The sequence below is a fragment of the Mastacembelus armatus genome, chromosome 1 (genome assembly GCF_900324485.2).
Source record: "Mastacembelus armatus chromosome 1, fMasArm1.2, whole genome shotgun sequence".
NCBI classification, from domain to species: Eukaryota; Metazoa; Chordata; class Actinopteri; order Synbranchiformes; family Mastacembelidae; genus Mastacembelus; species Mastacembelus armatus.
The window spans coordinates 10124749-10142485 of NC_046633.1; the positions used below are offsets into that span (position 1 = coordinate 10124749).

The window sequence follows — 17737 nt, forward strand, 5'->3', positions numbered from 1 at the left end:
GTGTGTGTGTGTGTGTTTTCGCTGGTGTCGGTTTGTGTTTGTCTGTGTGCTTGTATGATGTCGTTTTGTCTCCTCATCTGTCTCACTGTCTTGGTCTGCTTCTCTGTCACCCTCTCTCTCTTTTTGTGTCTCTCTTTGAACGCCCCCCCCCCCCCGCTCCAGCCCACCCTCCAACACACCATCATCCACCAGCAAAACACGCACACTCACCGCCCTTTTTCCCGGGTTTCCTTAAATCACCCCACTGCTGAGAAAGTGAGTGACAGTACTATATGCATAGTCCTCAAGCGACTGACGAGGATTTTAGCCAGATACGTCACAACTAAAGGGGAAGGAAAGGAGGGAGGGACAGAAGAGAGGAGAGGAGGAGAGCAAACGATGAACAGAGACAGGGAGAGAAAGAGAGAGAGTAGAGAGGGACATATTGACTCTAAGCTGGTCTGCATGCTCCTCAGTATGTGAGAGACAGAGGATATGAGAACAGGCAAGATGGAGTGCTGGCACAGATGAAGACTGTCCCTGGGTACGTATTTGTGGATGTGCATGTGTGTGTGTGTGTGTGTGTGTGTGTGTGTGTGCATGTGAGCTTGCATGTGTGCGTCTGTATGTAAGAGGAGTGAGAGCACATGAGTTTGTAAGCAACATGCTGAAAGTGATCATTTGTCTGTGGGTGAATTTATGGTGTTGTTACGTAAGAGCATTATGAGTGACTGAATGAGTAAAGGTATTGAAGATCTGAACAGGCATTTTGGGGTCTTTATCTGGGCGCAGGATCTTAATGCACGTGTGGTCGTGGGTGAGAGAGTTTAAGTACTGTAACTTCATATTGTGAGGAAGGAAGGATATGCTCTATGAAGTGTTTTCAACTGAGTTAAGTCTTAAATATTACTTCATGTATGTGAGTGTATGTGTAAGAAAGAGTCAATATGTACAGATCCAACCAAAGCAAATCAAAATCTTTGTAGTATTTTCAGTAGTGACCTAAAAAGAGGAATCGCATTAGTACACATTTGGATATATGGCTGATTTTTTTTGTGTGGTTTATACATGCAACTGAGATATTTTCAATTTAAACCAAGAGTCTACTCTATTAGCAGCATGCATACTATATATGGAAAGTCACATCATGAAAAAGGAATTAATCTCTGATGTAACTTATCTAAAATGACAACGTTGCAAGAGCAGATCATACTGAGTTAAAATGCTATGAAAGTTAGCTAGGGTATTGCTGAGTGAATTACCAGAAATTTTAACCAGTTAACTGTTTAAATCATTTATCAAATATTATACTCATTTTAGACTGTCAGTCAGAAACAAGCAATTTGAACAAATCACCCTGGACTCTAGATGCTTGCCCTATTTTTTTTAATGATTACTATTTATGGATAGCTCCACAACAAATGTGTTAATAACAAGATTAACCATTAAAGACAAATTAAATGGTTAGTTGCAGCCCTACAGTTAACAGTCCTAGAGTCAGCTGAAGAAAAAATAATTACCCACTTACCCAACACAGAAAAGGGGAACAGATATAAAGGAAGAGTGAAAGCTAGATGAGACTAACCAGCAGTGGCGTGATGGACATACATTATGCAGTATATACAGTACCTCAATGTGAAGTGACACGCATCTTGCACTCTTTGCAATGGTGATAGAGTGAAGCTGCTTGTTTATGAAATGGATCTGCGATTTTGTCTGCTGCATATCGAGCATCAAAATGACCAGTGATTGGCGTTAGCAGTTTAAACTGGGCCAACGTGAGTAAACAAAGAGATAAGGGTCGCACCTCAAGGTAGGAATGAAAAATAGGGAATCATGACATTTGGTTTATTGAGGTTGGAGTTTGGTAACAGTTATTTAGTGACAAATATGCTAAGACTTCAAATAGTATTATGTAAATAATGCTCAAGGGACTTGCAGATAAGAGAGAGGAGTGAAAAAGAGAGATAAGGCAAGGATTAGAGTGAAGTGCAGATACACAAGTGACATCACTTGTTCATATTTTACAGCACTACATTTGAATATTCATTCATAGCACACACTTGGTGTGCTGACACAATGTGTGAGTCACACTTAAAGTGCCAAAGGTTCTGGAAAATTCTATTTTGGCTTTTAGAATTCATCATTGCATCAGTGGATGAAAACAAACACATTTTTGGTTTTATCCAAGAAGTTTCAGGTGTGTTTTGAATTTTATAATATTTCCAATGTTGACTTGCCTTGAACAGAACCGACCTCCACTGCTGCTGTACAAACTCACAGAAAGTGAAACGATGGAAACTCAGCGGAGGCATTGGCTATGACTTAGTTTTGTTTTCTTGTGTAGTTTTCAGCATCTTGTTCTCCCCTTTGTTGTGATCCCTGCTTATTCTCTTTCTTTCTCACCTCCTTTATTTCTTCCTCTCTCCTTGTCACCCCCGTATCTTTACCTCACAGTCTCATTCGACAGTCCACATGAGCGTCTCCAAACCCCCGCCACCCCCCTCCACCTCCCACCTGGCCATCCCCCCTTCCTCCACCTCCACCCCTTCCTCATCTGCCTCCTCCCCCTCGGCGACATCCCACACCACCACTCTGCCCCCTCCCTCGCCAGTCAAGATCTCTATGCAGGAGCACTTTGCCATCAATGTTTGCCCAGGCCCCATACTCCCTATCCCACAGATCTCTGACTTCTTCCCACGTTTCCACGACTACCCCTGCACGCCACCGCCTCCGAGGGAGAAGAAGATCCTGAAAGAAGAAACTTTTAATGGGGAGACGGGTGGAGGGTACAAGGATGGGGAGAGGAGGGCAGACAACGACGGAGACAGAGAGGAATTGTTCGACTCCGATGATGATGACAGTGAGTTCTGTGTTGGGTGAACAAATTTTGAGTGGTTTGTATTTGTCTATTCCCGTGAAAATGAATAAGCAACACAGCAGAAAAAAAACATTACTGCTTATTATAACACTTGAAAACGGAGTCATCTTTGTTTGTTTGTTTTTTTAGATTTACTCAAAGTGAGTTGCTGCATTTTTCCTTAGATGCTCAGCATATGCTTGAAGAGTAATTGTGGAGTCAAGCCTTTTTCCAAAAGTGTCATTCCCACTTTATGTGACACAGTGCCTCAGATGATTTATTAGACAGTGTTGCAATAGTAGGGCTAAGCCAGAAAGTTTCCGTTCATTCTCAAACAGTAATCAAAGAAGACAGATCAATTCATATTAGGCAGCGACATGTTTGTAAGAGGCCATCTGCTAAAAATATGACTCAGAGCTTTTGAGTGTGTGTTTGTGACTGAGTGTGTCTGTCTGTCCTTTTACTGGCAGTAATTGCTGTGGTTTGGGTTTTTTTCAGCCTACCTGGGAACGCTGGAGTTCAGCCTGCTCTTTGATCAGGAGAACAACTGTCTTCATTGTACTATTCACAAGGCAAAGGTACACAAATTTTCAGTATCTTCTTTATCAAAACACACCACTGTCTGTCTGGCTGTTTGTCTGTGGGTGGTTGCATAATCCTCCTTGAAGACCCAATCAAATAATTCTCATGCGTTGCTTTTATGTCTGCGCAAGACTGAGTTCTCTCAAACACGTTCGCCACACACCCTTGAAAACCTGTCAGTTCTCTATGAAGTCCTGTCATGGCGCTTCAAATAGTTAGATGTTGTTGTTCCGCTGCTGTAGCGGATACGTTTGTCATAGCCATCATACAAGGACAGAAGTCTAGTATTACATATTGTGTACTGTCACATGATTGCATGGTTAATTATGTAAATCTTGCTGAACGGTTAGGACAACACAAAGAAGTCAAAGAAGGTAGAAAATAACACTCAGAAGCTTTACTGGGATCTAACTACAGCAAGAGGAGGTCTGTCATATTCACTTTATTCTTTATTCTTTTGACCCTGTCATTTGTGTGTAATGTTTGAGGGCATGATGATGTCACCTTTGACACTACAGTGTGTGTTTGTGTTTGTGTGGGTTTCTGCTTGTGTCAACAGGGACTGAAAGCCATGGACTCCAACGGGCTGGCTGATCCATACGTCAAGCTTCATCTTCTCCCCGGGGCCAGCAAGGTCACTCCTCCAATCTCACCTCAGTGGCATGAAATGTAACCAGACTGGGCTTTCCCAAACACTGACACTCCTGCATCACACAGAGTTAACTATAAAAACTAAAAACAGTCATTTGGTATTTGTAAATAATATTCTCCCTTGTCAATTCTTGTTTATCAGACATTATGAAAAGGTCAAAATATTCATGCAAAAAACAACGTAACATGGCAGTGGGTTAAATTAGTGTGTTGTTTCAAGCCGTTGAGCAGGAAGCATTTCTGTTGGTTTCTGCTTAATATGGCTCGTCCAGCGCTCTGCTTTATCGAGCAAAAACATGTTCAGGTCTGCTGCACTGCTCTTGTCTTGTTTTCAGCTCAAGCAGCAGGAAAGATAAGGGTCCCCACAACAGAAAGCCTCGCATTTTGCGAAATGCAACCTGTTGTCAGCCATCTTGGCTCAAGGTTGCCACGAAATGAGGTTATGATAAGCATGGGGAGGACGCTGAGCAGATAGGTTGAATGAGGCTGCTGTTGGAGGTCTAAGGTGCTAACAATAACATTGTCTGGGGGATTTTTGTCCTCTAGCCTGCCTTTGTCGGCCTCCCTTCCTTGCCGATGCTCTTCTTTCCCCACTTCCACCCCTATCTCAGTCTCAATCTCACTATCTGGCTGTGACCCTGTTTGACCTTGAAATACCAACAGTGTGCAGAAAGCGGGGAGACAACTCAGAGGGGGGGTGAGGAAGGGAGTGCAGAAAGGGAGGGAGAGACAGATGAGGGGAGGACAGCAGCAGGTGGTTGTCATGGAAACAGGGATGATTGTTACTCGGCTCACGTCAACAGCCGCATGTTGAGGGGTGGTGGAGGTGGTAGTGTGTTGGGGTGTGGGGGTGGGTGGGGTGCAGAGAAAGCGTCAGTTAGTAGGTAAGTACCCATGAACTGCAGTTTGTTAAATACCCTCCCAGACAGGCACCATCGTCACTTAAAAAGTGGGAGCGGATGGCACAAGTAGAAGTGAGGATGAGGGACACACACTCACGCACTTACTTTTGTCCAGATTTGGACTCAGCATGCAAATGTTCCAGTGAATAATCTAGCACATAATAGGTTTCAGTTTCTGAGTTGTCAAAACACTGAGAACAATCCCACACATTTTCCTTTCTTGTTACACTCACATCCTTCAGAACATGCTCTTTTAGCTGTATGCAGTTAGGCAAGCTGTCGTGTGATGATGTCAAACACACACTAGCACATGCCGCACATGACCTTGTGTATATGTGTAGACACGTGCTTTTAGTCACAGTCAAAAAGAAGTACTTCATTCACTCATTTACTCACAGTCAGACTGTTCACGCCGAGCTCTAGGAAGTAGGGATTAAGAGAGAGCGATTGTGAAATAACTAAAAAAGATCCATGCAGACAAACAAAAGGGAGAGTGTGAGGCACGGATGGACGACTGGAGATGAAAACATTTAGAAACAGATGCAGAAGTATACAGGGAAAATCAAAACGGGGTGATAGAGGGCAGGAAGATGGAACCGTTAAATGTTTGTAGACTGAGCATGTTTTAAGACGTGAGCTCAGAAAACCAACCTAATTCAGTCAAAAAGGACTGATAATTTGATTATTATTTGATTCGATCATTTGGGAAGTAGTTGTTTTTTGAGTTGTGCTGGCACACATACAGCTGAGCTGCAAGTCATGACTGCCTGTGTATGACTGCTCCTGCACATTAATGAATCAAACAAATGACATGAATCGAAAACACTTGTTCCCTTCATGGAGCGTGCTCTGGAGGGCTGACTCTTATAGATAAGCCAAAAGTTCCCAGCTGAAAATGCAGAATGAAAATGGGACAGTGGGTGGAAAGAGAGGAAGAGGGGAGGCAGCATATGCAGAACAATGAGATGTGGGGACAAAAACAGACAGAGAAAGGAGATGGAAGGGATTGTTTTGCATCTGGCCCCAAGGCACTGTAGCAAGAGGCTGTGACAGAACAGAAAAAGTGAGAGAAAGAATAAGGTTCAGCAGGAGCATGTTAGAAAATAAGCTAGACACTTTCCCTACCAGTTCGAGACACTGATTGTAAATAGAGTGTAGTTTGACATGATTACCAGTGGCGGAAAATCCTTTACTTAAACAAAAGTAATAGATCAGCAATGTACAATATGCCAAACATCTGCATTCACAATTTCCTAAAAATTTGGAATTATTGATATAAAGAATAAAATTGCTTATTATTCAACGCTCCTGCCAAGGCTCCTAGAAAAATGCATTAACTGGATGATTGTCACTGTCACTTTATGCAGCGGTTTAACATACTAATATTTCTATTATTTATTATACATTCAAATTGTCTGTATTGAAGATAGTGATCTCCAAAGGTGAAAAAAAATATTTAATTAAAAGCTAGGCACTGTAGGTTTTGGCAAGCATTATTCAGAAAGGATTGAACAGTGCATCTGTTGGAGACAGATCGATACCCATTTGGGTGCAAGTAAATACATATAGCTCCAGGGCAGAGTACGGTATGCGTGGTTGACTCAAAATAAACTACTGTACAGTGTTAACCATCAAGAAAGAGCACATCATGCCAGTGCAGTGATGTAGATCGTTTATGTTTTTAATAGTTTTTGTCCGTAGAGATCTAATACACACAGGAAACACTATGTCAGACCAAATCGAGTTTGACATTTATGGGATTGTTTTGACCAACACTCAATTTGATCAGACTCTTTGCTACTTCTGACACTCTGCTGTGTACTTGTTCTTTGCTGTTGCAACAATGCAATTTCCCCACTGTGGGACAAATAAAGGTTTTCTTAGCTTATTTTATCTTACAGTATTGTAGATTGTAAGTCTTTCTGCATTGTAATTTAGTGTATATGTCCATTGCAAGATTTTTAAATTTAAATTTAAAGTAAATACTGTATACAGTTACTATTAGAAAACAATACAGCAGCATTTGAACCAGAGTTTTTGCTTTGCCAAAGTTGTGTGAAGGAATTTACGTGATTTATGGGATTTTATTTTACTCAGATGCAAGTCTAATTTCTCCAAGGGTTTATAATAATTAAAATAAATACCAAAAAAACAGAAATATTAAACTTAAATCAGATGAACACGTCCCCAAGTCAACTGAGAGATAAGACAGAAAGTGGCTGCAAACTTTATTTATTGATGGTGAGACTATCAGGGGATCATGGAATTTTCTCTTTTGGAAAGTTTTTCACGCTGATTGTGTTGTGAAATTTAATTGGCTACTGTGTTGGGTTGCATTTGAGACCTGATGCTTAATTTGGAGGTCTGGTTCCTGCTGGTGCTAAGGCCCTGTCTCATAGTGTTGGAGAGGACACAGACGGACAGGTGAGGGGAGGTGTCCTCTCACTCTCCTCTACAAAGTAGGCAGCAGATGTCTGCAATTTCCTGAGGGACAGAGACATATGATGTTTCCCCACTCTTTTTCTTTTTCGGTGTCTTTCTTCCTTGATCTTTTAGTGTCCTTCATTTCGCGTACTCTTCGTGATCTTTTATTCTCTTTCTCTCATTCTGATCTGACGAATTTGCTCTTTCAACCTTTATACATTCCTCAGTCTTGTTTTCTTCTTTTGATCCTTCCCTTTCCTCAGAGTTCATATTTCATTTTCTCTTTCACCCCAGGCAAACAAGCTACGCACAAAAACCCTGAAGAATACACTGAACCCAGTCTGGAATGAAACTCTGGTGTATCATGGCATCACAGCAGCCGACATGACCACCAAAACGCTCAGGTAGATGCTCATATCTACACTTCACACTGGACATCAATTAGATCTATATCCCAAACAGCCAAAAGACCAGTTTATTATATGGAGGATGGAGATCCATGCTTCTAATCCTCCAGTGAACTTCCAGGAGACATCTATGCTTCCCTGTGGGCTTTTCCAGGTAATTCATTATTGCAGCCAGGTGACCCCAGCCAACTGTTCCACTCACTGTGGTAACTGCTCAGGTGTAACTGTGGGTGAGTCTCCGTCCCCTCCTTCCAAGAGTGCTCTCCATATAGTGTGATTGAGGTCAAGCAAAGCCATCTCAGCCCAAAAAGCTCTGACGCATTTGTGTCATCCTGCATGTATAAGTTGATTCGGTGACAGAGTTTTGTGTGTGTTTTGCTTGTGAACACGTGCGCTGCATACAGTCAGTGTCAGTTTGTTCAGTGGATTCAAAATAGAGTTGGATGGCATTGTTTATCCTGAGGAAACACAAGCACTAATGCACACAGATATACACGCACGCACACACATATATAAGCGTGACTCTCATCTACCCAGAGCACACAAATCCAGGCAGTCAGGTGTGTGTGTGTGTGTGTGTGTGTGTATCCTCTTGTGTGTATGTCAAGGGCAATCACTGGCAGGAAAGAACATACATGGCCCCTCCTCTGTATGTAGAGAAAAAACACACACACTCAAACAACACATGTCCTTGAGCTTTTACAAAAGTACACATTTGGAAATAGCATTTACTCTCCCTTCCCAAACATACACCCACACACACACACACACACACACATATATATATATATATATATATATATATATACAAACAGCAGCTTGTGAAGAAACCCCTCAAACTAGAGGAAACCCTCCTGACCTCTGTTCAAGGACACAGCCTACAGACACAAACCAGCAGGGGAGCTCTAGTTTGCCAAAAGGAGGAAAAGGAGGAGGAGGAGGATTGTGACCAGTGTCAAGCGAGAGGTGGCTGCCAAGATCAACAAAGCAGGAGGAAAAGCGTGAATGATGTCAAGTGGCAGATAAGGGGGTGTGGAAGAGGAAACTAGGGAGGCCAAGACTGAGGAAGATGACAGAATGGAGGGATGGAGAGAATCCAAGGGTCAATTGAAAGAGAGAGATGGGCTCAGACAGTGAGATGGAGAAAGGAATAAATTAGAAAATTCTCTCAGCTGAGAGAAAAGAGCGAGTCATGGGGAGGAGTTTACTCAGAGGGAAGCCAAAAAAACGAAAGAATGAGGACAGTGAGAAAATATGTGAGGCAGCAAACGAGCGAAAGTGAATGAAACACTGTCTGATCGTGAGGGACGAGGAGAGGAGGCTGGGGGGGGGGTGAGCGACAGACAGAGATAACAAGGAGAAGAAAATCTGCTCAAACGCTCTCTGGATGTGTTCTGGGGCCAGCATGATACTTCAGCCAATACACACACTTTGTTCTCATTACTCCACAGAAGTCAGAGAATGGAGGAACAGAGTGGCTTTCACACAGAGGTGTTTACTCATTGAGCTGCACCCTGCTGCATCCCGCTTGTCCCAGCAGGGTGCAGAGGAGGGGATACTCCACAGATGATCCATATGGTCTGAGGGCTGTTGAGTGGGACTCAGCCTACCTGTAAACCTGCCTGTGTGCAAACTTTATCGTTAACCTGGGCCAGACTATAATCATAACAAAAAAGAAAAAGAATATTAAGCTTTTTGCTGTTTGGCACTTCTGCCCATATCTGAGGTGGTAATGAGAGTGATGGTATAGTAGTGGAGCATATGAGCAAGAACGAATGAGTGTGCAGGTAAAAATCCTTTCAGTCATTAAAAATGTCTTTGCTGTCAAGTCTGTTCTGCTACAGTGAAAAAAAAAAAAACATGTTTCCAGTGCACAAATTGGAGGGAGAAGACTGACTTTGTATAATTATTTATTTTCCTATTCATTCACTCATTTGTAGTTACCGTGATTATATAAAGCCATTATGCCGAGGCGAAATGCACTTAACACAAAAGGGAAGGCTAAATAGAAGTTGGTAATGAAATGGCTCGGAGAAAAAAAACCTCTCAAAGTTTATAACAGCATTCATTTTTTTACATTCTCCATTGACCAACTTTCTCAGTGTGCAGACTTTATCTTTAAGGGCCACTGGAGGGCCAGTCTGTTACTAAGAATGAACCAGCTGAGTAAACTAATAACTAATGTCCTCAATCCAGACTTCACGGTTGGCCTCATATTGGCTAATCTTTTAATTGAAGCCACAAGGATGCTGGAGGTGCTTATGTTGTGTGTTAAAAGTCAACCGAACTGAAATACGCCACAAAAAAAAAAAAAAAAAAACTTTTGTTCTTTAGTCTATGACTAAGTAACTCAATGTCATTTGAAACTGTTTTACTGTTTGGAACTAAAATTTGGCTTGTTTCAAGAATGATTTTGTGAGAGTTGACAAATTTCTATCGAAATTTGAGATTGGGTCGAGATTCCAGTTGCTGCAGGCTGTCTCTGCTAGTGGGCAGATGTCTCATAATTTAAAAAGCAGTGATGGTGAGAAAGTGTTGCCTCAGTCCTTTCTCTAATTTTAATGACACACAATACAATGGAGGTGAATTATGCATTAATTCATTCATACCTTGAGCAGAGTCTCATCTTTAAGACTTCTGATGGCTTGTATCACTAAAATGTTGAGGACTATCGACATGATGTAAGTGCCAAGTCTAGTCTTCTCAGTTTATTCCCCCATCGCTGTCTCGTCCTCTGTCAGGCTTTGTGATAGACCCACACTGTCCTTTGCTGTGGGGAAATTGTAACAAATCTAGGACTTGATTTGGTTTTGAATGAAGGGTGAGACTGAAATTTGTTGTTGGATGCCTCAGGTGAAGTTTTATATTGACGGACAGAAAAAAATTCTTTGTTTAGCTAAAAGAAAAATAAACTACTCAAAAATTAAGGGAGCACTTAATTATCACAGTATAACACCAATCTGTCTATATAGGAAGCACAAGTGATTGTGAATCAGTTTCACCTGCTTCGGTGCATATTAAAGTGACAACAGGTGAAATAGAGAAGCAAAAGCAAGACAATCCCCATAAAGGGAATTGTTTTTTATGTGGTGGCCACAGAAAAATGAGATATGAGGCAGAGGGGATACACCAGGAGAGCTCGACAAGGCTTTAGAAGGACAACAACCCAACAGCAGAACCAGTATTTGCTCCCTAGTGCAAGGAGAAATGGGAGGAACCCTGTAAGAGCCTTAGAAAATAACCTCCAGCAGCTCATGGTGCACATGTTTTGGACCAGACTGTCAGAAGCAGACTCCATGAGGGTGGCATGACGGTTTGACGCCCCCTAGCATGACCTGTGCTCAAAGCCCAGTACTGTACAGTTTGATTAGCATTCACCAGGGAACACCAGAATTGGCAGATCCATCATTGGTGCCCCATTCACTTCACAGATGAGAGCAGATTCACACTGAGCACATGTGACAGGCGTGAACGAGTCTGGAGACACCGTGGTGAATATCATGTTGTCTGTAACGTTCCCTTAATTGTTCCCTTAATGTTTTTTTTTTTTTGAGCTGTATATTTTTGGCAGGGGTTGCTTGATTTTTAGCCATGCCAGCAGCATGCTCCAGGGTTGATTGTTCGGTCCAGTACTGTGGTTCACTCTGCAATATCTGAATGACAGATTGCCATGAAATTTTGTACAGACATTTATGATCCCCTAAGGATGAATTGTGATGACTCTGGTGATCCATTCACTTTTCATCTAGTGCCATTATGAGGTTTAATTTTTAATTTACCCAGTGTTTTGTTCTATGATTAATACCTGCATACATATACATACACATATAGATACTTAATTCAGTTTGGCACCACAGAATTAACAGATTCCACATGCACCTGTTCAGTTTTTATAGGGATCCTAAAGCCGGAAAAGTGTGGGTGGCAAAAGTTTGAGTGGAAATGGTGTCACATTTCACCACAACCTTCGTCTCATCACAGACACTCTACATGTATGACAGAGCAAAGGCGCATAAATCATCTGTCAGCTGTGGTCAATGAGTCAGAGTTATTCAGAAGCTTCTGCTAGAGATACTCATCAGTTATGAGTAAAAGGCTGGAACCAGCATGTCAAACGTTCAAACGTCAGAGGGACAGGAGGAGAACAGGACGAGGTGAATGGTGTGTGTGTCTGCGTATGCGTGTCGTGAGACAGAAAGCTTGAGAATAGAGAGCGAGGAGTGAGGGAGAAATCAAGAGCAATGACAGTCCATCAGAGAATGTTTCTGCACAGAGGGAATATTGTAGCAGGTGATGAGGCTGTGAAGACTCTCCCGCAGCTGAGGGAATATTCACTCTTCATCAACCGTCACCGTCAGTGAATAAGTGCACACTGTGGAAGAAATCATTTTACATGTAGCAGCATATAGGAAGATACTGATTCAGGTGTCTCTTTTTAAATTTAGTGTGCAAACAAAGAGAGGTACAAAACAGAAAACAGTTCATAGACTAGTCTGAGGATCAAGGTGAAATATTTAAGCAATCATCACCGTGGTGAATTCACACTTCATGGACTGCATACACCACCAAATTCACCAGCTGTTTCAAAAAGCACACACACACACAGATTTGGTGCATTATGTTATTAGTTATTTCTACTGATGCTAATAGTGTTCTATTGGGATGACATGGTTAGTTGGCCGACTGGTCCATCACATTGGTCTATACTACATTATCTCAAAAACTATTAGATGAATGGACATACATGCTCCTTAGAGGATGAATCCTAGTGACTTCAGTGATCCGATGGCTTTTATTCTAACACCATCCATAGATCATTTGTCCAGTACTTTGGTTTATATATTTAAAAGCTTTGTTTAATCTTGCTTCACAAAGCTTGATTCATAACTATTCATGCAAGTATTCTGTGGGTAATTTACTTCCACGTTTATGCAAGCCACTGTATGCCGTGATTTTCTTCGAACGGGCGACTGCCAGCTTTCATTGATACAAACATAATTTAGAATTCATTCAGTCTGTAGTAATGTAGTCTGAATAATTATCTTAATAATCTTTAAACTAACATATTGAAGGAGCAAGAGACGCTTTAAATCTACGACACAATAAATGCCAGTGATTTGATAGCAGATTCTTTTGCCTGCGTACAATATAAAATCAGTACATCCTTTCAGCTCAGGGAAATGCAGGATGAAAACTGATTACCTGCTTTAAACAATCTTTTTCCTTTTACGTGTTTCAATTATGACAAATTAGTGTCTGATGGAGTAACAGCTAAGAAGGAAGTGATTGAAACCTTTTGGAAACCCTCTTTCTCTTTAGCAATCATGCATCTTCTCATCATTCATAATGCAGCTCATAGGAAACCACAGAGGGCTCATCTTGTGTTGCAGATGAAGGAGCTGATTGATTGTTCAGATGCACTTTGGATATATTTGGCACAGTCTACACTTGCTTCACAATAATGAGCAAGGCAAATAAGTGGCAGGATTCATCTTTGACATTTCACTAAGTTGTCTGCTTCTCTTCTGGTTCCCTGTGCACGTGTGTGTGTCTGTCCTGTGTGTGAAGGCTGTGTGTATGTGACATGGACAGACTTGGACGAAATGAATTCATCGGAGAGGTGAGAGTGGCTCTGAAGAAACTGAAAGAAGGCGAGAGCAAACGCTACAATATGGGCCTGGAGAGAATTGCACAGGTAGGTGTGTGTTTGTGTGCATGACGGGAAATGGACTGTTCATATATACGTACTGTACATACCAAATGGGTTTCTGTGGACATATATATCAAGCTGTGTCTTATTTCCATTGTGCATGTTTGCCTGGGGGATATAAGGCATCGATTTCGAATGCTGCATTATATTGTGCAATAGGTATTCACATGGAGGCTCTGAAGACTATAAACATAATCTCTCTTTCTCTCTCTCTTTTTCACTTCAGAATAAAGAAACGAACAATCAACTGGTGGAGCAAGGAGCACTCGTGGCAGAAGAAGAGGTAATAGATAGTCAACTTTATCATCACCAATCTTATTATTTCCATTTTTAGCCAAAACGTGTCAAAATGTAATTTCCTCTTTCTTTTCTATATATAATCCATGTTCTTATCGCTCCAGCAATTCTCAATTATCCTCTAGGTCCTTCCAACCAAAAGCAAAAAAAGGCTTAGTTTGTAATTATCACATCTCAGTGGCATGAACTTTCATAGGACTAGTGTGAAGGACAATAGCTAACATGGGCACGATATAGCAACAGACTATAAATCACACCAGTACTGGTAGTCCTGTGTGTTTCTTCTCTGGTGATCACTATCTTCTTTCATTTTTGGCTAATGGCTTTTAGTCTTTGATTAGACTGGTTGAACCTGGGGGATCAGTGTCACTCTGCCAGACTCAGATAAGGCTTTGAATTACAAACTCTAATTTGCCCTGTTGCTCACACAAACACGATTTCCAATAGTCATAAATCACAACAAATTTATTTGCACTTAGTATTTTAATCCCATTTCTATCTAGTGACACTTTTGTCTGTGTTTCTTGGAATAAAAAGGTGTTTTAATGTAGGACTCTCCACTCCTGCGTTCACTGAAGAGGGAAACGTCAGGGTGGAAACCTGTGCTGTGTCTGACTGTTGTTTTTGGTGTCCCCAGCGTGGCCGCATCCTGGTGTCACTGTGCTATAACACAGAGAAGGGCTGTCTGCTGGTTGGTATCATACGCTGTGCCCATCTGGCCGCCATGGACTCCAATGGCTACTCTGACCCTTTTGTCAAAATGTAAGTCACATCAAATATTCATGAACACAATTCTACAAATTATTCTCAAACGCAACAGTTTACATTAGCAATTCACATTGCATGCAATGTTTAGTGGCAGTGCAAAATTAGGGTGTGGATGTCAGCATGTCTGGATCACCAGTCTGATGTGATTAGTGCGTGTTCACTTTTTTTTTTTTTTAATTTAACCATAATGTATTGAACCAAAACTAAAGGGTTATAATATTAACTCTCTTTTAACTATTAGCTGCCATACATGGATATTGAGGGAATGAACTGATACTGAAAATTTGCTGTAAAGATGTTTACAACAACTATACTGTAATATATAACACTAGAAAACCATTGGGTGTTAACTTGACTCAACAAAGGCTTTAATTTGGGAATCAGGGTGATTCATTTGAATTTCACTGCTCCCACTCTGCACAGATTGTGTTTCCTAGCCTCGAAACATCCCATCTTCAATACTGCCACACTCAATATAAGCTCAAACATAAAGGATTTAACCAAAACAGAGTTAATGTCTTCTTAGATTCATGCATATTGCCCAATACTGCCAAACCCACAAAAATTATAACTGTGTTAACATACTTTACTTACCCCTGTAGCACAGGATGCTAAAATTTGCATCTACAATACAGTTATCATACACAAACCTATACTTCACAGTCCACAAGTCAGGAAGAATCAGGATGGTGTGTCCCCATAACATACTGCCTACTAACTGCATATATAATGCACCTTATACTTAGACACTGCTTGTGCAGTTAGCATGCACAAATAAACTGCATATATTCTTCTTTTGTGCTAATGAAAAAACACCAGTCAAGCTGCACATTTAGAATGCCACTGCCATTACATTTCACAGAGATAGCAACATCTTTTCCCAGAGACTCTGTACATATATATAATATGGTTTTTTTTAGGGTGCCTCTGGAGCTGCAGCACTCACAGTAAAACTAATTTAAAAAGTTCCAACTTTTAGAAGCTCCTCTATTTGCTTTGTGCATTGTGGTACAATAATGTACATTAAGAGCACACTCAAAATTCAAGCATTGTACAGACTTTTTGAGAATCCTCACTTTTGTCACTTGCCCATTTTGAATACACTACGGACATGTCTACATGCAGATGAGGTTAGAAAGCTGTGAGACTCTTCATTGAGCCTGGAATTAGAGTGCACAACCTTTGTTTTGTTTCATACATGCTTTTCACTTTAACCACTTAGACACGTTTGAGGGGGAGTAGCCAGATGGTCTGCTCTGACACCAGCATGTGACACAACACCCACAAACCCAGGAAACAACACATACTGTACAGAGGTGGCATTTCAGGACATTATTGCATTTCAGACGAGACTGTAAAGTCAACATAAATAGGAAACTTAAAAATTGCAGCCATTCAGGTGGTGCAGTCCCACACTGGTGAGGACTCATTTTCTCGATAATACAATTTTGTTTGGTGATTTTCCTTTTTTAAAGTCTAAAACAGAGAGAGGCAAAGTGTTTGACACTGTACACCTGAGCCAACCTGCCTGTAAGGCATGGGCAGTGACAGATTAAACCCACACAGCTCAATCTCTGATCTGCCTGCAGCACTTAAATACCAATTGTGCAGGGAGTGAGAGCTCCCACACAGGACAACCAATCATGTAAACAACACCACCTCCAGCAGTGGGAAGGTTCACAGCAGAAAGAGCACTGGGATGCTGAAATGGCTTCTAAAGGAAGTTTTAAAGCAAATTTTCGTGTTCAGTGGATTAGATTGTTGTGCAACAGTGTGATCGGAATACGATGATTTAAGGGGTGAATAACAGATAGGCTGGATACATTCTTGCCTTGACTTTGACCCATTTGAGTTTTGACCAAACTGATGTTTGTTTATGGCCTACAAATGATGGTAAAAGCTGCAGAAAAGAAGAGGGATTAGCCTCAATATCCTCTGGGCACCTTGTGCGCTTAACCTACATTTAAAGATGCTGTCGGCTGGTGTCACTCAGAAACATTTGCATACCTTAGTTGTTTTATGTATTTTTCTATTTTGAACCAATTTCCTGACAGGAATTTCAGTCAGCCATACAGGGTTGCCTGACATATTCAGATTTTAGAAGAGTGCGTCTTGGCTCTTCTGTCTGCCTCTGCACTCACCAGTAAGCTTTCTCTTCCTAGAGTTGCAGAGAAGTGTATGCGCATGTTTTGCAGAACTAAGTCCAGCCATAAATGAAGGACTGGGTGGTGAAGGGAAGATTAGAAGCAGAGATCCACACAGATTGTTTTTTCAATACTGGGAAGTTTAGACTGAATAAAAGGGATAGCTAGAATTACCGTACGGAAAAACATTTTTATCGGATGTTGTTTTCAAGATTGGGAAGCACTGGGTGAAACACTTTCAACACTCACCCACAGTAATGGGATTTTGAAGGGCTTGTACTGTAGCAGGAGATGTGAGCAACAAAAACCTGAAATCTCACATCTTATAAAAAAGAATACTTTCAAATGCCCAAATGAGAATTTATTGATTTTGTTATTGATTTATTAATGCCTTATGCCTTTTTGGCCTATGAGTACACTAGAGAATTACGTATGCAGTCTAGTTTTGTGCCTCTTTCTGTCCCCCTTCTCTCTGTGTTTGTTTCTGTTTGTTGCATTTTATTTGCTTTTGTCTGTTTTATTGTTCAACATCCTCACACCAGCTATTTCTTTCTGTACAGACACTTTTACAGTAGGTTACATGATTTGTTTAAGCCACGGCTTTTATCCAATTCTGATTTCTGGCACTCCAGCTTTTTGGAGTTTTCATTTGCCTGTCTGCCTTTTGTTTATTTCAATGTTTTTGTACCACCAACACTCTGTATCCATCACAAAGAGCTTTGTTTACCTCAGCTCAGGGGATGGTCTACAGAGTATATGCTGCTCTTTTAAATGCATCCGTCTGTGGTTTCCACCATAGACCCAACACAATTAATGCTCAGAGGTTTTACTCAAGTTAAAAAAAAAAAAAAAAACAAAAAAAAAAAAAATGGGGTGAATGTATTTCTGGCACCAGTGAATTACATCTGAGCAGTCAATATGAGAATCAATACAAGAATTAATTTGCTAAGCTGGCCTTCTGACTGGTGTTAGAGTGGTGATGTCCTGCAGCTGTAAAGATAGCAATCCTCCTG

General features: G+C 41.1%; 1 protein-coding gene across 2 annotated transcripts in view; it reads left to right on the forward strand.

The window, feature by feature from the left end:
• The window catches only part of doc2g (double C2-like domains, gamma), a 28442-nt gene that overhangs the window by 1537 nt on the left and 9168 nt on the right, over positions 1 to 17737 (forward strand). Inside the window, exons 1-8 of one of the 2 annotated variants that reach the window (XM_026303729.2) lie at positions 402 to 523; positions 2437 to 2842; positions 3338 to 3417; positions 3981 to 4055; positions 7693 to 7802; positions 13374 to 13500; positions 13742 to 13798; positions 14450 to 14574. In XM_026303729.2, coding sequence (XP_026159514.1) covers positions 2455 to 2842; positions 3338 to 3417; positions 3981 to 4055; positions 7693 to 7802; positions 13374 to 13500; positions 13742 to 13798; positions 14450 to 14574 — 962 coding nt within the window. In that variant the 5' untranslated portion in view covers positions 402 to 523; positions 2437 to 2454. Of the gene's footprint in view, positions 1 to 401; positions 524 to 2436; positions 2843 to 3337; positions 3418 to 3980; positions 4056 to 7692; positions 7803 to 13373; positions 13501 to 13741; positions 13799 to 14449; positions 14575 to 17737 lie in introns of those variants that run through there. The other variant, XM_026303730.2, reaches the window with a different exon arrangement.